This window comes from Platalea leucorodia, assembly GCF_965183815.1.
Source record: "Platalea leucorodia genome assembly, chromosome: 1".
In the NCBI taxonomy this organism is placed as follows: domain Eukaryota; kingdom Metazoa; phylum Chordata; class Aves; order Pelecaniformes; family Threskiornithidae; genus Platalea; species Platalea leucorodia.
The window spans coordinates 35,727,492-35,751,294 of record NC_138823.1 but is presented as its reverse complement, the minus strand read 5'-3'; the positions used below and the strand labels follow the sequence as shown (position 1 = coordinate 35,751,294).

Below are 23,803 nucleotides of genomic sequence, written 5' to 3'. Positions count from 1 at the left end.
TGAGCCGCGCACGCCGCGCCGGCCGGCTGACGTCGTTGATTCGGTTGGAGGTAAAGCAGGGCATGACGTCACGGCCGCACCCAGCCCAGGCCCCGCCTCTCCCTCGCCTCGAGGACGGGCCGGCGCGGCCCCGCCCACCGGCGGAGGTGACGGCAGCCGGGGCCGGGAGGAGGCGGCCGCGCTGAATGGCTGCCGCGCGGGAAGGGGCGGGGCTGGGGGAGCGCGAGCCGGACCGTTGGCGGGGGCGGGGCCGGCAGCCGTTGGCGCGCGGGTTGAAGATGGCCGGGGCGGCCGGTAGCTCGCCGGGAGAGGCGGGCGGGGGCGGCCGGGTCTGTTCGCCGCCGCCGGCTGAGGTGGAAGCGGTGGCCGCGGACTGGATGCTGGAGTTCGCCTGCTACTGCCTGTGCCGGCACTTCGGGGCGGGGTGCGCGGCCGAGTTCCGGCGCTGGAGGGACGTGGCGCAGGGTGAGGGGCGGCAGCGGCTGTCGGGGCTCTGCGGGTGCGGCCCTTGCGGGTCTCAAGCAGCCGCGGCTACGCTGAAGGCGGCGTGTCCCTGCGAAGTGTGAGGGGCAGCTTTCTCGGGCGCGCTGAAAGTGCTTCTGCCCTTGCTTCTTCTTGGGCGTAAGCACGCTTTATACGTGCGTTTAACCTTATCGTGATCGTGTCACTGGCGTTGAGGAGGTTTTCAGGGCTTTTGAGGACTTCAGAAGATTCCTAGAATGATACAGGGTCGTCTGTTGAGGCGATTTAACGGTATCAGCAACGTTTGCACGTGGTGGAAAAAAAACAGTCCAGGCTAATTTTTTTTTTTTTTTTTTTAATCCACTGGTGGTTGAGTTCAGCATGCAACAGAAGCTCTGCTGGAGAATCCTAAGCTAATCACAGTTTTGGGGAATTTTGCTGTTTTAGTTAAATGAGATAAGGGAGGGAAGCAAACTGAACTGTTACAATAAAACAGTGGTTACTGAGGGCTTGGGGGTGAGGTCTTTTAGAGGATTAGGTGAATACAAGCGCTGGTGTTAATCTGTCACCTTGATTCTGTGAAGCCTGAATGTATAATATGGTTGCCTGTACGCCACCAGCAGTTGCTGAAGCTGAGGCCTCAGATGCTGAGAGAGTTCAAGGTGACTGAACGCTTGAAGAGGATTTAGTGAAGAGATGCAAACATGGTAAAAAACAGAGTAGAACTAGTTAAATATGCTGAGTTCTCTGAGTTTACATTCAGGGTTATGGCAGAAGGCTAGAAGTATTTCAAGGAACTATAGTCTAGCAGATGAAGGTGGACTGAAGTCTGATGACTGGATTTTGAATGGAAAAACATGTATTTAAAATGAGAAATACTTAAGAGTGAGAGCAGTTAACAGCTGAAAGCAAATATCTAGGTCTCAGATAAATTTGATATAGTAGGGCATGCAGAATGATTAGTAAGGAGATTGATGTGAGAAACTATAAGAGGTAAGATATCTAAAGGTAACATAACAAGGTACATTGAATGGGGGGCTGCTAGATTAAATTATTAATGGTGCTTCTCTTTGTTTGGCCTTGAAACTGTGGCTCAGTTGGACAACTGTACTGAAATGTCATGCAGACGTGGGTGGGAAGCAGAGGCACTGTCAACACAGAAGCAGATTGGAAAATCTCCTGAGAAGGATGGCAAGACTTTTGAGGACTGTATTAGTAGAAACAATTAATTAAATTGTACAGGATACAAGGTCATGTAGAACTGGAACTAATAGCAAATTTGGAATTTGTTCCTTCCATGTTCAGAAACAGAGGAAAGAGTTGGGCATATTGGTGCTATAAGATTACAAAGTCAGAAGTGTAAAAGTCTATGGAGAAACCTAAGCACAGTCATAAGATTGCATTAGAAAAGTGGGTGTAGGGTTTTTTATAGAAATACAGAACTATTACTCTTGCATATGTCAAAGTGAGACCCTACTGAAATAATGATTGGCTGTCAACAAGAAGGTCAATTCAAACTGAAGCAAGTGCAGAAAGGTAGGAAGGCTAAGGGAACAAGATGAGCTATTTTATTAGGAGATAAATAATATTTTTGTGTAGATCAGTACACTGCAAAGTAGAAATAGCTAGGTTACCTGGGATTAAGGATTTCAAGACAGAATGGCAAGGTTACTTGCCTTGCATACCTTACCCTGCCTTGACAGAATGTTATGGTCTGTATAGCTGAACTAGCTTGTGTAGGTATCTATCCGGCAAGGAACTGGATTTCTAGAATTTCTAATGAAAGGCTAACATGAGAAATACATTTGAGTGGCCATAGGGGGGGAAAGCAATTTATGACTGAGGGCACTATTAACAAAAAAATTAATAGAGAAACTGCCTTGGGGGTGGGGAGGGAGAACAGTCTAGAAAAGATTACTAAGGCTATGTCTCTTTCTGTTTGTCTGCATTATTTGTGAGTAATTGGTGCTAAGGACCTGGTGTCCACACAGTAAACATTTCAAGGTTTCTTTTTCTTTGGAATAGCTCTAAAGGAATTAAATTTGTGAACTCAAGACTGTTCCATTGTACAAACCAAGCGCAGGAAGTTTGTTTTAAAAATGCACCCCTGCTCTGAATTAAAGCATTAATGTAGGTGCACCTTAAAAGAACAGAGAAAGCTGAAAGATCACAAGCTACTTGCCAAGATGACCCCTTTTGGTCTGTAGAATCATTCAGCTACAGTATTCTGCCTGCTTCCAGAATTTCCAAGCCTTGGCTCCATCTTCAGGGCATGATGATGCTGCTTATCTCTGTCACTGAACTCATCCAAACTCTTTCTGAAATTGAACTCTATTGTCTGCTATGGAAGATGCATGAACTTGTGATTATAACGAGTGGCTCCTAACTGCTGTTCTAAGCAGCATTATTTTTTTACTTCCTATTTTGGCTGTAGGAATTAAAAGCTCTTGTATCACCTGTCCTCATTGAAGCAGTTGTAAACGTGTTCTTCCAAGCCCAAACGACAATATCCTGCTTGATGTTATCTTAGATAATCGTTCGAGGCTATTTAATTACTTCGTAATTTCGTGCTTATCCATTGTTCATAGGAGACGATCATACATTAATAAGCAAGTAGGCTGGATACTTGCAAGTAAAACAATGTGTTATGTGCTCTAGTTATGCCATTGCAAAACTTGGGGGTCCCATGCTCCAGAATCCTGGCTTTTGCTAGGCTGACACTGCAGTGTATACATAAACACTTCCTGAGCTAGGGTGTTCAGTCTGCAGCTTAGGCAAGTCACTTGACGCATTCTTCACTTTTCATTTTGAATGTTTCTGTATTATGCTGTGAAGACTAATTAGTATATTCAGCACATTAAAATATGAAGTTCACAGTAACCAGCACGATGGAAATAATCTCATGATAGCTCCCATTCTAAAATAATCCTTGTGACCTTCCAGCCTTGTGAGGAGGATTTCCCTTATAGTTTCACGTTTCTGACTAAGCTCTCCTTGTAGCTTTTACTACTTTTGATCTGTCGGTTGCTATAGCAACATGTAAGTGTTACTAGTCTGCATGTGGCTTGCGTTTTGTGGGCATTCCACAGAAATGTTCTCTGGAGCAGACAGTTGTCTTTCATAGTAAGCTACTGAGCAAAACAAAACTTCATTTATTTACGTAAGATACTGTGGTCTTCTAATTTGATGAATATAAGCCTGTGATGCATCTTACTGCTTCTAAGTTACTCTTGTGAACTGCAAGAGGGATAGTTTTTTCTAGCCAAATTCTTAAATATGATTTAAGTTCTTTCAACGTGGAAGAATATTAACTAAATGTGCTTCATCAGTTTCCTAAGGAATTAGAAATTTAGTAGATTATTAAAGTCTGATAACACAGTGTCTAGTATATTTCTAGCCACACTGTGGCAGTGCTGGAGCAAGACTGACTTAACTTTTCTCTTCTTTCCAGCTCTTATTAATGGCTTCTCCAAAATACCTACACATCAGAAAAAAACGGTGTATCTCTGTCAGCTTTTGATAAGAACTGCAAAAGGAAAAAACCTTGGTAAATACTCTGATTCTTTTTTTTCACTTGTTTTTTAAATAGATTTGCGTGAACTAGCACAGAGGTGTATTGGGTATGCTTTTGCATAGCTTTTACTGTACATATATATATATATATAAAAATAAAATGACTGAACTCTACATTTTGGACTGTCTATATTCCAAATGTGACTGAGTTGTATGCAGGACCAGTGTTATTCTATGCTGACTGATTTAGCTGCTTTGAGTTTGAATGACTACATGCTTCTTAAATTATAGGTCTTTTTTTGTCAGAGTAACATCAACTGGAAATACACTGGAAAAGATTGACTAGCTTTTAGTGAGCAATATTTGCAAGTTTAAAGCACAGAATGTGCATTTCTTTCTGCACATGTAAGGTTAAAGTAGGACAGACAGTAGGAATAAGAACATGGATGAAAAGGATGACTGTCCTTGTTTCTTACGGAAGGCTGTAAGACTTTCAGCTGGCAGCAGGTCCTTGGGCCTCTTATTCACTACCAGGTCTCCTGTTTGGCTGTATTCACAACTTACTGGTTTGGCCAAGCTGATTTCACTTCCATGCTCAGGTTTCTGGAAGAGTTTTAACTTTTTTGCTGCAAGTTTTCACTGCTTGATAAAACTCATTGGAATGTAAGGACTTCAAAAGCAGTCTTGCCAGCATGAGCACAGAAGAAAAAAGTGTATTGTAACCTAGCAGCGCCACAAAAGTTTGGTTTTTTTAAAATGAAATTTCTTATGTTGCTTGTCAGGTAATAACTCTTCTTGATTTAGTTCAGCTTGAGGATGAAATTGTAATATTTAAAAAAGTTCATCATATACAAATTATGAAACTTTTCTGATAACACTTTAAAACTATATTATTGTCTATGACACTTGGCAAGGTAACTTCAATGCGTGTTTGTATCTATCAGTGTAGAGAATGACCTGTGTGGTGAGGAAGATTGCATGTGCTTAGTAGGTATTACGTCAGATGTAGTTGCAAAATGTACATGGAAAGCTACTATATTGTATGGTAGCTTTCCTGATTCTTTTCCAACTATTAAAATATTTAATCTGTATTGAGCCTTAAAACAGAGTAGGCTGTTTCAGATGGCAGCTCTTTAGCAGTTAAACACTTTGTTTTTACAATATTAAAATAAACTCAATATTAAGTGTCATATTACTTGATTGAAGCAATAATTAAAGAAACACAGAACTGTTATTTTTTAATGTGCATATATACATATAATACTCTTTAAATTTTCAGTGTTTGTCTTTTACTGTAGTGGGTATCAAATTTTTTTTATTTTTTCAGTATTGCTTAAATTGTTTTCCTTCTGTCTGAAAAATGCTTACTGTAAGGAATAAGAAGATATCGAGAGAGATTCTGCTATGATGTCATATCAAATGAAGGAATAAGTGAGGCTGTAGGTCAGTGAACATCTTGAGCTATGCTGGCAGTGCCGTGGGAAAAAAGCTGTCTTGTGCACCTGCCGGCTCCTACTGCATCTGTGATGGTGGCACGCTCGCTTGTGCAGATGTGCAATGACCAGACTGCGAAACTGCTTCTAGAGTGTTGAGGGGATGGTTATTTGGCTAGGCTAGATTTCTGCTAGAACTGGTCACTGGTCCTGCTTGCTGGGAGTTTGTACAGCAGTACAATGACATGGGAGGTTGCTTCTGCTTTTTCAGTGACAATTCTGTGTTAAGCTCTTTGAATTTCCCTCTATTTAACCCCTTCAAATGTAACAAAAAGTTAAGACATGGAAATATAGAGATAGACTCAGGAAAAAAAAAAATCAGGCTGGCTGTTACATTACAAAATTAACAGTATCAATACCATATGTTTTGGTATCTGATGCCAAGCTTAATGTAAGAGTATTAGTCATGCCAGCCCAAATATATGATGCTAAACTTAGCACTATTGCAAGTGGCATTTTAAATGAACAATAATTAGCAGACACATAATCTCCCTTAAAAATGCAACAGTAATGTTATTAACAAGGGTAAGAAGAACCAGCCTCTCTGAAAAGAAGGCAGTTGCTTCAGGTCTCTCAAATAATTTTTAGTCTCTCTCTTCAGGTGTGTTTGAGGAAAAAGGAATTGAAATTATGTATAGTACCTATGACTTTATTGTGTATAAATAATGTAATATATTTAGCTTTATCCTTTAAGGCTTTTAAATACCTTTTTTTTTTTTTTTTTTTTTCCTCCCCTTCCCCCTCTAAGAATGCCATTTTGAAAATGATAAAAGAATTTCACCTTTGGAATCTGCTCTGTCTTTCTGGACTTTACTTGAAAGGGAAGAAATTAAACTGGAAAAGCTTCATGAAGATATTCGTCGCTTAATTCAAATTCAGGTCTGTGTGACTTATTAAAAATCTTCAGGATGTTACCTATTCATTCTGCTAAAAGATGGCTGCTTTTACAAAAAGCTTGGGCTATTAGCAGGCTGAACTGAATTTTCTAAGTTTGTTGTATTTTCAAGTACAGAGTAAATAGATCTGTACAGGGGACCTTTTCCTATCTAAATTGATTCATGTTTGTCCCAGTTCAAAATTGTCTCAAAAGCTGCCAATCTAAAAAAAACCAGATATCAATTGAGAGATCAGTTTTAAAACACTAGTATCTTGAGCTTTAAAATATATTATGAATAGCTTTTTTTTTTTTTGCTTACAAATAATTCTTTGTATTAGAAAACTTTTGATTTCAAAGAGAAACATGTAAAAACATGTTGACAGCTCCTGGGACTGTGAAAGTCTTTCCCTGAAAGATGAAAGCAATACTGAGTAGGCAAGTATGGGTTATTTTGCGTCAATGAAGGTCCTTTTAAATGCCTGATGGAGAGATTTTAGGTCTTTATACGTGAGGTTTAATATTACTTCAGAACTAACTTATAACTAGATAATTGTTGGTAACCTTTAAATATGTAATCCTCTGGATTTTGCAATACTTACAAAACTATAAAAGTGTGACTTCTCTTGTTTTTTTTCTGAATCTCAGGTGAAATGTATTTCAGCATATCTTGCAATTATATTTGTTGTAGATTGTAGCCGTCTATATGGAAAAGGGATATTTCAAGGAGGCTGCTGAAGTTCTTGAAAGGCTATTTACAGACTCAGCATCAGATAAGGTAGTAACTTGCTGAACTTGCATTAAGTTCTCTCATTTTCAGAGAAGAGGGGAATGGGTTTCCAAAGCTAGCAAATGCTACCTGCATAGCTTTGTCCTAATTACTGCCTATGCAGTCACTTACACACGTGGCACTTGTAAAAACAAAAGGAAATTTGTGGCTAGGGGACTGATAGAAATAATGGGTGATTTGGGGAGTAAAATGCTTCGAGCAGCAGTTGTTCTTCACTGTGGGCAGCATCAGTTCAAACTTCATCCCCTTTCCCACTTCATATGAGGAGTGAGGTGTCACTACAGATTCTGGGAATTTGTATCGCTGTTTTCTCAGAGTAAGACAGTATAAACATGCTGGTAGCGACATAGCAACTCCCTAATAATCAGTCTGCTGACTTTTTCTGAACCATTGGAGTGCACTCTTTTTATTGTCTCTGATTAGTGTTCTACATACTGAAGCATCACAGGGAAGGACAGCTCATTAGCAGCTGTAGTATAGAGCGGATATTATTATGCCTCTATCTGGAAAAGATAACATGTGGGTTAGGCCACCTCCTGGTTTGATGTTGACTGCATCGTTCAGAAAGATGCAAGCTCAAGTGCATATCTCTTTAAAATAATAGCTAGTGCACACACCTGAATTTGCTGGGGTGGAGAAAAGAGCAAATGAAGGACTGCAGGCAAAAAGAAAAAAAGGCAAAAATGCTGCCTCTTTTTTCCTCTGGTATGTTAGGACATGTTCTATGTAAATAGTAGCATATGTATAACATTCTTCAGATACACTCTTCATTCAGAGGATTCAGATGTTTGGCAAGTGTAGGCTGTGGTAATAGTATTCAAATTCATAAATAAGAATGCAACCTGTACACAGAAGTTAATTTTTGGCTATATTGGTCTCTGTGAGATTCAGAGTGGTTGGTAGGCAGAATGTGAAGTTGTAGTTATCAGTATCGATGTGTCCTTAATGCTACTGTACTAAATAGTCCTTTTCCTGAACACTGTAAACCCCTTTCAATGGCAGTCTTTTTGAGGCAACAAATGAGAAAAGAGAACCCAGTAATGAGTGGCCTTTTCTGGGTGTTTTTGCCTCACTGATAACCCTGTTTTCAGTGTTATTCATAAAGGGAATGAAAATGAGGATCTCTAGAAAGTTACACTTAACCATTTACTGAGCACATAAAGTAAACTCCTGGTTCTATACCTAGTTAACTTTAGAACCCTTTCAAACTGTAGCATGAAGTTGTATAGGGGTATTCAGAAAACTATATAATCATCATGTTTATCTTTGTGTATGTACTGTTTACTGCAGGATATATTTTTGTGTTGTATAAAGCTGTGCTTTTCTTAGCCTTTAAGGGTGAAGCTGGCAACTGTAATTAAAAGCAAGGATCCATATGTTCCCCTTCTCCAAAGCTTCAGTTACGATCTTTTGATAAGTAAAATCAAGTCGTACATTGAACTTTACATGAAAGAAAATGAAACTAACTTCTTAATACAGGTATGTCAAAACTATTTTCAAAACTTATTTCAAAAGAGGTACCTGCTAAGATTAAATAGATTTATACTTTCAAGGGAGTTGTTTAGAAAATATTCAGTTATTGTATTAGATGAAAAGGAAGTTTTATCTTCCTTTGGAGTGTCTTATTCAACCTTTTTTTTTTTTTTAATTAATATATGTTTAGGAGAAAGGTAATAGGAGTAAGACTCCTTTAAAATGTCTTTTGTGAATGTTTTTTCCACAACTGTTTTGATTAGAAAAATAGTTAGGAGAAAAGCATAATTTAAAATGAGGCCTGTCATTTATGTATGGTTAAGAGAAGCAGTTCTGATCTGAGACTCCTCAAAAGATAAGGTAACTATATATTTAATATTTATTTTGTTTAAGTCTGTATGACTTATAATACTAAAACTAAAAGATGAAGACCTGTTAATTTGGCTAAAAGCTTTAGGAATGTCAGAGGAGTTAGGAGATGGAAAACCATTATTGCTGTTTTCCTGTAAATAAAAAAGCTCCTTAAAACCATCTTGCTCAAAAGTGATTTAAAATTGGCAAGAACAACATTCCTCCTGCAGCTCATCTTCAGGAGGATTGTAAAGAATTTCTCTTATGTTTACTTCCTATAAAAGAATATTGGAGTACTCAATTACAAAAGCACAAACATCTAAAGGTAATAAGAAGCAAATTTTAAATAAACAAACCTGAAGTTCCTCTGGGGTTTTCATTTTCTTACCAGAAAGAGAAACTAGAGAACTTATTAAATGTATTCAAAGTATAATACAATATCTTTTAATGGTTTCACTCCGCTGTCAGTTTTCAAGTTTATTTTTCAAGGGTATTTCTTTGAGCCTAAGAGCGGATGGAGGTTTGGAGGTGTCGGAGGAGGCCCGGAACTCCATACTAGCACGCCTAGGCCCTCTGTGTTGCACCCCCACTGCCTGCACATCCACCCTACTGTCTGCACCAATGTTGCAAATCTTGCTTCTGAAATGTTTACTTGGGACTGAGTTACTCTGAGGCATGGAGGAGGCAACTTTGTGAAGAGTTCCCACTTCTGCTGTGCAACACATGTGACTGTTTCCCAGCAGTGTACCTTGCGTTCTCTACAGCAAAACACTCTAGCTTTAACTGTTAATCTTGCTTCTCTTTCCTCTGGTGCCATATGCAGAAGTATAATCATAGAATCATAGAATAGTTTGGGTTGGAAGGAGCTTTAAAGGTCATCTATTCCAACTGTGCTGCAATGAGCAGGGACATCTTCAACTAGATCAGGTTGCTCAGAGCCCTGTTCAACCTGACCTTGAATGTTTCCAGGGATGGGGCATCTAACACCTCTCTGGGCAACCTGTTCCAGTGTTTTACCACCCTAATAGTAAAAAAAAAAAAAAATTTCTTCCTTGTATCTAATCTAAATATAGCCTCTTTTAGTTTAAAACCATTACCCTTTGTTCTACCACAACAGGCCCTGCTAGAAAGTTTGTCCCAGTCTTTCTTATAGGCCCCCTTTAAGTACTGAAAAGCTGCAATTAGGTCTCCCCAGAGCCTTGTCTTCTCCAGGCTGAACAACCCCAACTCTCTCAGCCTTTCTTCACAGGAGAGATGTTCCATCCCTCTGATAATTTTTGTGGCCCTCCTCTGGACCCGCTCCAATAGGTCCACGTCTTTCCAGTGCTGAGGGCTCCAGAGCTGGATGCAGTACTCCAGGTGGGGTCTCACCAGAGCAGCAGAATCGCCTCCTTCAACCTGCTGGCCACGCTTCTTTTAATGCAACCCAGGGTACGGTTGGCCTTCTGGGCTGCAACTGCATAGAAGGCTCACGTCCAGCTTTTCATCTACCTACATTGGTGGTCTACGTTGCTAGACTGTTTTGTAGGCTGCTTTTTCTAGGTTATTGTCAAGCTTGGAATCTACAAGATTGCAGCTTCTACTGTTGATTAAGTTCTTGTGCTTCAAGAAACTCTTATAGGTTAACTGCCCTAAGAACAGTCGCAGATAAGGCACTACAAGGAAAAAGGACCTACACCAAGAAAGCATTGATCTAAATACTTCATAATTTTTCTTTGTAACTTTGATTTCTCTTTTGAAAGAGTTATTTTTAGGTACAAGTACAATTTGAAAGCTACTCTTAACTTTTAAAATACAACATAGTGGATTTAAACTTTTTTTTAATTGAATCCTTTCTACCCATTTATCTGTATGGAAACATGTCCTCACTTTCACATGTGTTTTGCTACCATCAACCACTGTAAAAGAGCCAGTATTTTGAAAACTCGCAGCTGAAAGATGAAGTAGTTTGGGTAGCTATGAAACTTCTGACAGTGAAACATTTTCTTCTGTGACTGGAAGTATTCTGTGACCAGAATACCTTCCAGTATTTTCATGGAAGAATGTGTGAAATAAAGAATGTTTTTATATTATCTGACTCTTATAAATGCTGAGACATTCTGCAAGCTAGTGTGAAGGACAGGTTAAGATTTCAAGAAGACTCAAAATTGGATGGACGACAGAAAATTAACAGGAGGCAAAAGCAAGCCCTGAAAGAAGAAACAGATGAAAAGTGGGAGCAACTGGCTAAGCAGAAAATGAATTAATATTGGGCCTGTAGTGAATCTGTCAACTTTGAATCATTTTGATATTTGAGTATTGCAAAACAGATCACCTTTTGGGATGTATAGACAGTGTTGGATGGAAGATGGTTGGCTCGGCTTAGTAATGATAGTGCACAACCAGGATATTTTTATGGTTTGGGCAGTAGGTATATCTTAAGATGCTACAGTATAAAGTTGATAGCAAAGTGGCAAGAATGATCTCATGTGGGTCATTTTTTTAGGTGTTATTTATTATAGCAAGTAAGTGGGAGGAATCTAGGGAAAAGTACAAATCTTACGATCCTCTGGACGTTCTATAAAGAGTAACAAACTATTCCTTCTTCCTCTTGGGAATGGAGGAGAAATAATCTTAGTTTGTGGCTAAAAGTTCAGGCAGGATGTTAGAAAATGCTTTTGCTAATACAGGAAAGGTTACATTACAGGCCTAAAGTCTGATCAGACGTGTCTTTTAAAAGTGTTATAGGTATGCTTGATCCTGCCATGCACTACAGAACTAGATGAACTTGTGAGGCCTGCCAGTTTTCAGTTTCTAATCTAGTTATAAAAACAGGCTTTGGAGTACTTTGATAGTATTTGCAGTCTTAGTTAATCTCTGCAATGTATTTCACCTATCTATATGTTCACTTATTATGCAAGTACTCATTGTATTTCTGTGTGTCCATATAAATATCAGTTCTGGCTGTGCCTAAAATTTCTCTGAGTTATTAGCTGATATAGATCTTGATGGATTTCAACTTAACACACTACAGTTGTTTTGAAACTACTTATTTTAATGGTAATGAAGGGTCTGTGAAATAAGCACTGTTAGTCCTAATAGAGTGTACACATACTAATCTTAGTGTAAACTAAGGTTTCTAGGTATCTAGGTACTGACTGGCTTCAATTTTAAAGTATCTTTAAAATCATTTCTCACAGGCAGCCACAAAACAGGTAGAGTCTAAAGGATTGGGAGCAGCAGCATTGCAAAACAAAACTGTGAATGTCAATGAAAACGACAAAAGGAATTTGGAAACAAAACAAAGGTTTGTATTAAGCACTATACTGCTAAGGGACATGCTTAGACAGTAACTTGAAACTTGTAGAACTAAGAGTAGGTAGAACGAAGGATGTTAAATTCCAAACTGTGTCCCATAGAAAGTTAACTACAAGTACATTCTCTATTTTTAAGTTTTGGCTTTTCTATAGTTGTTACTTTTGGCATTTGAACCAAATAGCTTGGCATTAAGTTAAAGTACTTTTTGAAGATGCACATTTTTCAGTTTAAACAGCTGTCAGTCTTATATAACAATAAAAACAACATAAATATGTCACTTTTTTTTTCCTCTTTATGCTTGATAGAGCTCCTTTTAGTCCTACCCTACTAGTTTCATGCTATAGGTCATCTGGAGAAGACAGAGGATAAGGAAGGGGAATTAGTCTATTACTTTTTCTTTACAGCTAAACACAAGATTCTCTTGCTTAGTGATACTAGTGTGATGGAGAATAGTTCTGTTGCTTCATGATTCTGGCAGTCTGAACCCTCAAAACAATTACATGCTTTTCTAAGAAATGCTGGGGGAACTTGAAGCCCAGTTCCTTCCCCCCTCCTTTGACTTTATTTTGAAAAATACTAATATTCTAGATTTATCACCAGTTGTTTTTCATGGAGAATAAATTGTAGTCTTTCATTGGGATAGAGCTTGTATTGCTGCAGTTTTATACCTGGAATACTTGGCATCATTTAGTTAAGGAAATGGACTGATGCAGCTAGAGTATACAGGAAGACAAGTCGTAAGATTTTTTTTCTAGAAGGACAGCTCCTGACATAGCTAGATCTGAGAGGTATGATAAAAGACTTGATCAAAACACCTATGGAAACAATTCCTGGATTGTGAAGAAGGTATGAAAAAATAGATGTGTAAAATACCTCATGTATTCAACTTAAATGTGTTAATGTCTTGTGTATTTCTCCTCCAGGTATTAGAGAGGCAAGGTTAAGAGGGTTAATGGACTGAAGCAGTTAGTGTTTGTGTGCCCCTGTTTCTGTAGAGAAATCTTGGGATTTTCTTTCATTCAAGTATCGTTGAATCACATAAATGGTAAGTTGCTGCCTAGGAAATGATCTTTGTTTTTCTTTTTTTTTTTTAAAAAAGATCAATTGAAGAGCAACAGAGTATTACAAATCAGTCACCTGGAGACACAAAAAACACCACAGTAAGGTAAAAATTAATTTTTTTGTTGTTGCTCTTGGTCATAGACATTTCATGAAGTTCTGTGTATTTTTACTTCAGTTCTTCATTCCTTGCAGGCCTCATTCAGGACAGAAACACAGAATGAGCCGTGTTCTTCGGAGTGAGTATTAGCTTATTTTTACACTTTCAAAACAAAGTCATGTCAAACACTTCTTCCCCCCCCCATAAATGGGTTGGTGGTTTGATAACTGCTATCCAGTGTGTTTGGATTAATACAAAAATTATTATAGTGAAAAAAACCCTCCCAATTGTTATGTGTGGTTTCTACCCAAATGCGGATTTGGTGCTTGCCACATTTAGGAAACTATGAAATGGCTTAAGGTTCTCTGGCAACTCATTTTGCAAAATCATTCACTGTTTTCTGGTTCTCTTGGGTTTTGTTTGCATGTTTGCTTTACTAGCATTTACAGTATTGTAAGCAAAAGAAAGCTGCCTGAGGAGTACTGAAACTTATCTCTTTCTGACTTCTGACCTAGATAACTTTGGGGGGAAGGAACTAAAGAGGTTGGCTGATTGGAAAAAGAAATTGTAGTGTAAAATGCACAAAGTTAGGATGTTCGTGTATCTTCCTGGTATTACTTTTTTTTAAAACTTACAACATGGGTTATATAATATTTATAAGTAGATTCTGAAAACCATTAGCACCCTCTTACCCCAAAGAGATGACGTTATAGCCTTTGCATGTGACCATGTTGTACTTGGAAGGACAAATCTTGAGATGCCTTGGATGCTTGCCACAGTTAGAACGTGACACGTGTTCTGTGGAAATGATGGAACCTGTATACAAAGTATCATAACTCTGATTGCTGGTTAGTTTCCATTCTCTCTATGTAAAATGAGAGCAGTATGTGTAGTAAAAATATTTCGTTTTGGTAAAAACAACAAATGTTTCATTATTATGTACCAATTTTTACCTAACTGCTTAAAATATAATTCTTATGTGAGCTCTATTGCATAGAAAATATAGTGACTTTTTTGAACAGACTATGTTTTGAGTCCTTGGACTAAGGTGAGATTCGTGAGTTTATATGTATATATATTTCATGTATAAAAGTATATTCATATATAAACAGACACTGAAATTTTCCCAGTCTGTCAAAGCATATCAAAATAGCATACATTCTTGTCTCATGTAAATGGTAGAATGCAAAACTACTTCCTTAATGTTGATGACTTATTAGTCTGGATGTCTATTAACTGCCTTCTAGGTCTGAACAGCTTGCAAAATGTGGAAGAACATGGAGATGCTTTGGCTTGTGGCCGAAGAAGACAGGTTTGTACCCACTCTCTGTTCTAAATGGAGATAAAATGAATCTGCACTGCATAGAATTTTTTTTCCCTGTACTTCATTGGACTCTGTCTCCAAAATGCCTGGGTTTAAGGTTCTCCACATTACTCAAGTTGTGCTACAACTCCTGAAACTGTTTTTTAAGTTCTAATTCCTGTCTTCAAAAAAGAAAGACTTTTTTGTGCAGTCTCAAATATTGTTGCTAATGCTTATGAGCTTTTAACTTGTTGAAATGCACTGTTATTAAAACTTAATCCGAGTCTTTTTAAAACTTGTGAAAAAGTAAAAAATTCTTTACACTGTTTGGATTACAAAATTCGGGATGTCATTTGCCCATGAGAGTTTTGGGCAAACATGAAAGACTTTGTTTTCCCACTTAGAAGGTTAAAGATTTAGCTATTTTATAATTCAGTACTTTGCTCATATGAGGTGAAAACATGTTTACTTGGAAAACTATTCTAGTTTTTATAAACCAAATAATAGGGTCTTTTTATAATGCTACATTTCAAATAGTCCTCTGCGTTCTCTTCATGGGTAAGCCTACTTCATTGAATTACTTAAAAATAATTCTATTAAGTTCACTAACGTTAGAATTCCCTATTGGTGGGAAGTACAGAAGTGTATGCCTTAATAGAAGGGAATTTGATTTGATGTTGGGGTGAACTGTTACAAACTCATTTTTGTGCATAGCCAATTTTCTTCAGTTATGATAAAATGATAAACAATTCTGAATGAAATTAATATTAAATAAATGTATTCCCATTGTTGAATTCCTCTTGAATATTTCTTAGCAAGCAATATGAAGTCTTTCTGTTTAAATAACAGTGCAAATTATCAACATACATCCATTCTGGTGTGAGCTGTTTCATGTTTCTGATGTTCGTTTTGACATTTCATTTTTCACATAACAGGGAAGGACGAACCTGCTTATGTTTTTTTCAGACTGCCCTTGAGGAGAGTTGTACTTATTCCTAGTTCTTTAAGCACTTTACTGAAGTTCAAGTCCTGGTTAAATCTTCAGTTACATGCTGTCCTCAAAGTGGTTGAGGTCCTAATGAGAGCTCATCTGTCCTTGAAGGTTAAGCCCCCTGCTACATATAAACAGTTTTTTCACTTTCTCACAAATCTCAGGCATAGTTAAATCACTGAGACTGATTAAAAGCTGCAAATACAGCCAGTGCCCTAAAGACCAAAATACCTGTACGTACTGGATTTGCTTGTTACTTTATTGCAATTTATACTTGGATAGGTACCTTGTCAGATGCTGGTAAGCATGCATGCTTCCATCAGTTTTGTTATCAACATCAAGATTTAAAGTAATTGGACCACAGCTGACTCAGAGCTAATGACAGCTTTATATTCAACTGTTTTTATGTTGAGGTAGTCTGTTATGGGGTCAGCTGCAAGCACTGAATCCTGGTCTAGGTCTTGTGCATAGATATCACTAGGAAAAAAAAAATAGATATGCTTAATTCTGTTGTTATAGTTCAACCTTATATGGAACATAAAAACTGAATTTATAGAAAACTACATCTGATAGTAGCAAAGAACTCATTGAAAATTTTATAAAAACTTGAAAGAAATTAAAATTCAAAACTATGTTTCTTTAAACACTTAGAAAATTAGGCATTTGCTGTCTGCCTGAAACTTATGGCATACTCCCTGCCAGTGAGACCTGTATAGAAAACAATGATATTGGCCTTTTAAACAATAAATCTGATCCTCTGCTTAATTATCTGGGTTATAAAATTGTCTGCATGCATGAAAGAATGTAGTGAATGTCAGAGCAGTTGACTTCTAGAACTTCCTTTTCCATGTAGTCCCTCTTTCAATGTTGGCATTGTTTGCTCTTGTTTTGTAAATGGCATTTCATTGCAATGGTTCAGTGCCCGTTTTCAGCCTTTCATTGCTGTGTTTTCAGTTAGCTGCATACAACAGTCTGCAGTGCTATTGAAAGGAAGCGTACTTTATTTTCTCATCCCTAAATTAGGGGATGCAAGTGTCATAGATTTTAGGGAACTGTTTGTACTCCACTTTATATCTTGTATGTGTATGGCAAGTCCTGTGAGTTGTCTAAAATCTGACTGACACTTTGCTTAAATTAAAGAATGTGTGTGAAAATCTGGGTTTTCAGAAGTTAGTCAGACATGTATGGAAAAAAATCCATATATTTAAACTCTGAGGCGGGGCGGGGGAGGAATCAGAAGAGTCCCAGAACACATAATCAAAGGAAGACAGGTTACTAGAGCAGAACTGACTCTAAGGAATAACAAGACCTTTCAATATGTGAGGGTATGTCTACACAATCTGTCTGACAAACTCAAGCTTGCTTTGCCAGCGTTCTGAGCTACCCAAATGTCACATTGCTCTGGAGTAGCCACTGTCAGTACGTTAGCTCAAGCATAGTGCTGCTTTATGCCCAGTCTCTCAACAAGTCTTGCTAGCCTGCAGTAGTGCAATGCTGGAGTCTACATAACTGCTATCCCAGAGGGCGCAGGCAGTTTGTTAGTGTGTGTGTCTGTGTGGGGAGGCAAGTTACTGCTCTATATAGTTCCTCAGTGAAAAGAAAAAATGAGTCGGTCTCTGGCTTACCTGTAAGGCAGGCTCCTTGTTAAACCAAAGAAATTTTTTTTTTAAAAAAAAGCTCAATGTAAGCAATTTAAAAGCAAAACAAGTAAAAAAAAAAAAAAAAACAAACAACCCTTCTAACAGCAAATGTAATTAATCATTACAACAAGTAACAAGGGTTGTGATTGTCTTTGTTGCTGGAAGTATTTGAATTATCTGGTGCTGTAGGTCAAGCATAACTGTGTTACTTGAATAAAGATTTTATTTAGGAAAGTTTTCTGGCATGCTGTGAAATGAGATGAACTAGATGGTTCCAATGGAATCTCTGGCCTTTTAATAATAGTAAAAAAAAAAAAAAACCCCACACTATCCACTACTAATGTTGCAAAAGATCTGTGGAACAGGAAGTATTAGAAAAAGGAAGTATTTTTGATAAAGGGTAGGCTACTTTACAGAAGTTTTAGATTTCGAACTGTTTAGAAACACAGCTGAACTGCTACTGCTCGTATTCTTTCACTGGTTAGTGAGGTTTATTAGTGATCATAGTTTCTTGAAGAGGCACTGATAGTTTCATTAACCTGGAATAAGTCCAACTTTGAGATCTGAAGTTTGATCTTTCACATACCTCAGCTTGCACCTTGTGTAGATGCCAAATTTTTGCTTGTTGCAGAATAACCAGAATACAGCTTTGATCAGGCTGAATGTTACCTAAGCTCCTTCCCTCCCAAGAGGCACCTCTCCTGCCTTTCACGTCTGAGTGCTGCTGCCATTTTTACCAGTTTAAATTCAAGAGAAGGGGGGAACTATGCAGAATGGCACTCAAAATTGCCACTTGGCCTATCACCAGTCCCTGAACTGTTGCTGCTCTTAAGGGCAGAAGCTCTTAAGGATCCCTAGAAGTGTTCCAGCTTATTAGAAAAGGAGAAAGTTAAAAAAATAAATAAATCCCTCATCCATGGAGATTTATTTATTTATCTGAGCATCCTTGGACACATGGACCTCTTGTGGCACTGATAATTATACTGGCTGACCCTGGGTTGTCCTGCCCAGCCATCCCTTGTGCACAAGCAGGATGGCATGCATTTGTTTAATGACAGCAGCCATGAGATTTACATTTCCACTGGGTACATTATTTGCAGAGTTAAGTGATATTTGTTCCCCTCTAATTCACAGATTTCCTCTGTACTACTCGGTTCTACTAGTTGGCTTTATCAAGTTTTAAATTTTTGTAAGTTGAGGCTATTCCTTTGCAACTGCATTTCCCTTTCTACCCAGTTCTTCACAGTTTTGAAAGTTATAATTGTTAAGGTCAGCCATAGCCTGATTCTCTCGAGTTTCCTCCTGTTTTATAGCCAACACCATTTACCCATCTGATAGTTGGAAGTAGTCTTTTACTTACAGGAGGAGGTCTTGTACATACTCTGGTAAACCTCTCTTTTCATGCCCCAAACTACAAACTTTAGGACTTCAGCTTCATCCATTTACACCTCCTATTGCTCTTCTAATGTTCTATAAACATGTTTTTATTTTGTGGTTTTGGTTTTTTTTTTGCCCAATCCAGTTGTTCCAATTAACCTGAGGATTTATTAGCACAGGTCCCTACTGGGAGCCCTCATAAAGCTCTACAGGTTTGGTTACAAATTTATCATTGTAGGTGTGTTAGCAAAGGATCGGTCTCCTATAACATAAGGATCATATACATTTAGTCTCGGGAATGTTCACAACTCAACTGGCTGCAACACTGTTAAGGGATGTTAGGACTGGCCACATCTTCCAGCAGCCCCAGCCCAGGGCCCTCCTGCCCAGCACCTGGGGTCCCTGCTCAGGCTGGGGGATGTCACTGCTGCTTTCCCGTTTGCAGATTCACCCGGTGGCAAAGCTGAGCACAAATCTGAGATACACAGACAGAGGATGTGCACGCAGAGGACGCTGGCACAGCTGGTCACACAGACTACCATGGATAAGGTGCTGCCCTTAGCAGCACCCACACACGGTACCTGTGTAAGACATAAATGCAGGCAGCCAAGTCCTGTCCTCTTCTCTGGCAGAAGTGTGAGTTCAGTGGTGAAAGCATACATGTGCCTCTCCAGGTTCACAGGCACATGAGTGTTTGCAGATGCCTAAGTATGAGCACAGCCCCTCTGCCTGCCCAGTACCCCTGCCTGCATCCTGGCCCTCACACTCACTTCACAGGTCCTTTGCTTGCCAGCTGGTGCATCTGGATGCACCAAACACAAGCACTCACACACTCATCCCATGGGTGCTCTATGTTCCAGTTGTACTTCAGTGTACACTAGCAATATATCTCCCTTTCAGGCAAAAGGTGAAATTTTCACTCATTCAAGGAGACGAAGGAAAGGCAGGGGGGCCCTGTGCTGCCTGGGTGTCAGCTCGCAGTCACTGCTCCTGGGCTGACCCTCCAGCCCGACAATAACTAGAGACTCAAAGGAAAAGCTACAAGGCACACAAGGGCTCCTCCTGATTACCACATCTATCCTGAGCTCAATGTGCTGGTTGGGACTGTTAACATCAGGTCCCGAGGAAATTCGTACTGGAGCTGGAGACAGGGAAGGGGAGGGGATAACTGGCAATCCAGGACCAAGCCTCCACCCCTTGCCCTTGCAGCTGAGTTAACGCCAATCCCTGCCAGGGTAGCTGCGTGTCGCTTCAGCCCTGTTTCAGACCAGCTTGTTCATTCCGCATTCATATCATGTTAATAGCTGAAACCAACCCAGGCTTTCCTGACCAACCTCTCCTAAATTTTATCAGATACCAGATGTAACTTTATCAGACTTAACCTCGACCAGACCAGAATTACAGTTACCTTTCCCTCTTTTAGCTGGCCGTGGGGTGCTGGACTGACTTCTATTAACAGCTGGGATTCAGCAGGAGCCTACAGATGACCCTCAGCTGAAGTCCCTACGGGGATTTCAAAAGGTTCTGTACTTTTCCAAGCAGTGACAGGGAGCAGCCCGCGGTCCTCCCAAAAGAAGCAGGACGTATGAATCCCGTTCACAGCATCACATACTGTCGTGGAAATAACCCGAATTGCGATTTACATCAGGTCAGAGCGGAAACACTTTAGTGCTATGGCTATAGGAGAGGACAGGGAGCAGCAGAGTGACAGCCTCTGCTGATGTGAACTCTGCCCAGCGGGGGCAGCTACAGAGTTCCTATGACTTTTACAACCCATATTTCACCAAAACAGTGTCAGATAAGCAGCATATGGTACATAAGAACAGCAAATGAAATTCATCAGACAAGGAGGCTCTAGACAGTACATCCTTTTACAAATAGTTCACTCCTTTGTCAATTAAATTGTTCTGACCAGTAAGACCATTAGCTACAAATGCTTCTTAACTACTGAGGTCTGCAAAGGCCTATGAGACATTATTTTGCTTTCACATGCTCAACATGAGCAATTAATTGCAGTGCTTTTGATCACTTGCCTATGTAAATTTCATAATGCTCTTATGAACAAAATCTGAATCTGATCTGAATTCTCTCAGTGCCAGGAGGCACACAAGGCGCGAACATCGTTCTTCCACTTCGATCGGTCTGCGGCTGCGTGCTCTGGGGTCCCAAGGGCCACAGCGCAGTCTTCTGTTGGTTTTTTCCTCAAGACATGACCGATCCAGTTCCATCTCCTCCTCCTCACTTCATTACTGATTTTCTCCATCTCCGAGTTGATGCTCGTCATTTCTGCAACTTTTTATTTATTTTTTTTTTTTCCGGGAGGAGGTAGTTGGCCTCCTGCCCAACCCCCATGACTTGGAGGGCCAGTGGTTTTTCTGTCAGGGTGGCCTTCCCTTAGGCTGCGTTGGTTCGCGGCACCTTCTTCAATTTTATCCGGTGCACCCTCCAGAGAGGGATCCCCTATCCACCACCCAGGGGACACGCCTTCTAGCCGTGCAGCCCCAGCCGAAGGCTTATGAACAAAAACGCTGACTTTTATGCTGTTTCAGAGCAACTCCAAAAGAAGTAAAGCACAGGCAATGGTAAATGGAGAAATAAGAGAGCTTCTTGGTTGGATTTTCAGCAGTCATTTGCTCATGACATGCACATAAATACATGCAGATTTTGTAAAAGTCCAGTAACTAATGATTTTTAATATGGAATCTGCTGGTGATCACAGAAATGCCAGCATAAGACCAGTGAAAATTGACCATTTGTCTCCTTTCATAACTTACTATGGTCCATGAGACCATCAGGAGCAGCAGGACATCTCCAGTGCAAGAAGCAGAAGAGAACACAGATAAATTAAATTGAACAGCTATGCAATACAATTCTCTGTACATCTCAATCTCATTAACATTTTTAAGTTTACATTTTTTCTGTAAGTTAAGTCTTTACATTTCAGATTTTGGGGAATAACTTTAGAAAGAACGTGATCAAACTGCAGCTTGAAATAGAAATCGATACTTACCTTTTAGAAACAGTTTTCCTACACAGTTGTTTCAACTGGGGATCCTGTCCTGTATTTGCATAGATGATATGCAATTCAGTTTTTCTGAGGAGGTATGCTGATCGTACATCTGTATGATTAGTTGTGTATTAAGCAAGCAAGGATTTGAAGACATCTGCGGAGGATCACATTCTAGCAGAATAAGTTGTTTTGAAATAATTTCATATTAAAGTTGCTAATTGCTATTCCAGAGTGAAAAAAATGACTGTATGTAATACACCTATATTAAAAATGCAGTGGTTAAAAATAGGCATGATAGGCTCTATAGGATCTGTAAACTTCTCTTGTATATATATATATATGTGTATTTCTATAAAGCTACAATAAAAGAAAGTTGATACTCAGTTCTCCCTCACACTTTACTGTAAAGGTAAGTTTTTAAAAATGAAGTATTTAATTTTTAAAAAAATCAGTTTTCTTTCACTCTGTGTGCAGTTTAAAAATTGTTTGTATTGAGATATTTGTATCAAGAGGCAACTAAGGAAGAACTGGTACACTGGAGAACGTCATTGGAAGGGATTGCTTACAGATGTATAACTGCAAGTAATTTTCTCTCCTTTCATGAGGGAAATGTCTTCCCCTAAAGAGTAAAAAACTTGTAGGTCATGACAGTGAGATTTAAGTAGTGTGCTCAACAAATGGCCAAAACCAAATGCATAGCTGTTACCTGAGGATATGGTGGATCTCACTTTCAAATGCAATATGTATCATTTTGCTTCTATCAGCATTTTAAATATTGGGATTTGTTTTTTCTAAACATACTGAAATTCCTTTGTTGTTGGTAAATGTTTTCCTGATTCGCAGTCCCTAGGTTAATGTGTCACAAAATGCTTTCTCTTTTGTGATGCATACTAGGATCAACAAAGGTTTGTCTTGGCTTAATTAGCTAATAAAGTACAATTTTTAGAAAGCCCATTTTGAATGAAGCAAAACTTTGCCTGATGGCTTTTTTCTTTTCTTTTCCTCCTGTAACTTGTGAACGTTGAAGCATGTGGTTCTCGTTCCAGGTGACATCTGCTACTGTGTTGTAACACATGGTAACCTTTGTTGTATTTAGTGTCAAGTTATGGTGCTCAAAAGAAATCAAAATGACCCTACCAACCCTCAGACATCTGTACTCTGTAATAACTATAGAGCTGTATAAAAACTTGCTTTTATATTTGCTGTAAGCTTAGCTCTTACATTAATACCTTTCTCTGTTCACATATCTGGTATTTTTCTCTGTTCTTCCCCTAGCGATGGACTTACAAAGAAGACTTGGAACTGAAATCGGGAGTAAGGGAGTTTGGAGTGGGTAACTGGGCTAAAATTTTGGTCCACGGTGACTTCAACAACCGAACTAGTGTCATGTTAAAAGACCGGTGGAGAACACTGTGCAGGATCGAACAAGGCTAATTTGGACTACAGGAATCAACTCTTCTTGACCTTTCCCTACATAGGGACCTAGTCTAGCTTTTCAGAATAATAACTTATTTTAGTCTCAGAGTGTCCAGCAGTGTTGCTGTCCTAAAATATGAAACAGAATAGTAATAGGTATAAAACGTTCATGTAAGGTCACTTGCTTGGGTAATGATGACTTAAAAGTAAAGCCCCGCCTTTTATGTACACACAATAGATGACCTAATTTCTGAAACGTGAAAATGCTTGCAGTGATTTAAGAAAGGTCAGTTATGTACATAGGGGTATTAAATGCCTGGCAACATGTTTAGCTTGATAGAGGCTAATACAGAGTCAAGCGTTCTGTATTTTTAAAGGGTTGTATCTCTAGTCAGACTGAGCTTTTTATCATTTTACTTCCTGCCATGTAACCCATTCTAATCTGATTTGCTTCACTTTGAAATTTTGGTCAGACTTGTCATCTCTGTCAGTAAGAATGTGTATGTATTGGTATTGCTAATTTTACAAACAGATTAATTGCAAAAAATATGTATGTATTGGTATTGCTAATTTTACAAACAGATTCCTTTTTTTGCGGTTAAAAATGTGATACTCCATGTAATTTTTATATTTATAAGTAGTTAAGGTGCTGCT

General features: G+C 38.9%; 1 protein-coding gene across 1 annotated transcript; it reads left to right on the top strand.

Moving 5' to 3' along the window:
- Positions 1–278: 278 nt before the first annotated feature.
- Positions 279–23,167, top strand: TERF1 (telomeric repeat binding factor 1; the record flags this gene model as incomplete). The annotated part of the gene is made up of 10 exons (XM_082315953.1): positions 279–465; positions 3,914–4,009; positions 6,217–6,347; positions 7,034–7,120; positions 8,462–8,611; positions 12,136–12,242; positions 13,353–13,418; positions 13,508–13,551; positions 14,660–14,724; positions 23,009–23,167. 10 exons carry the CDS (start codon positions 279–281, stop codon positions 23,165–23,167), a joined length of 1,092 nt encoding a protein of 363 aa, XP_082172079.1.
- Between the last annotated feature and the right edge of the window lie 636 nt (positions 23,168–23,803).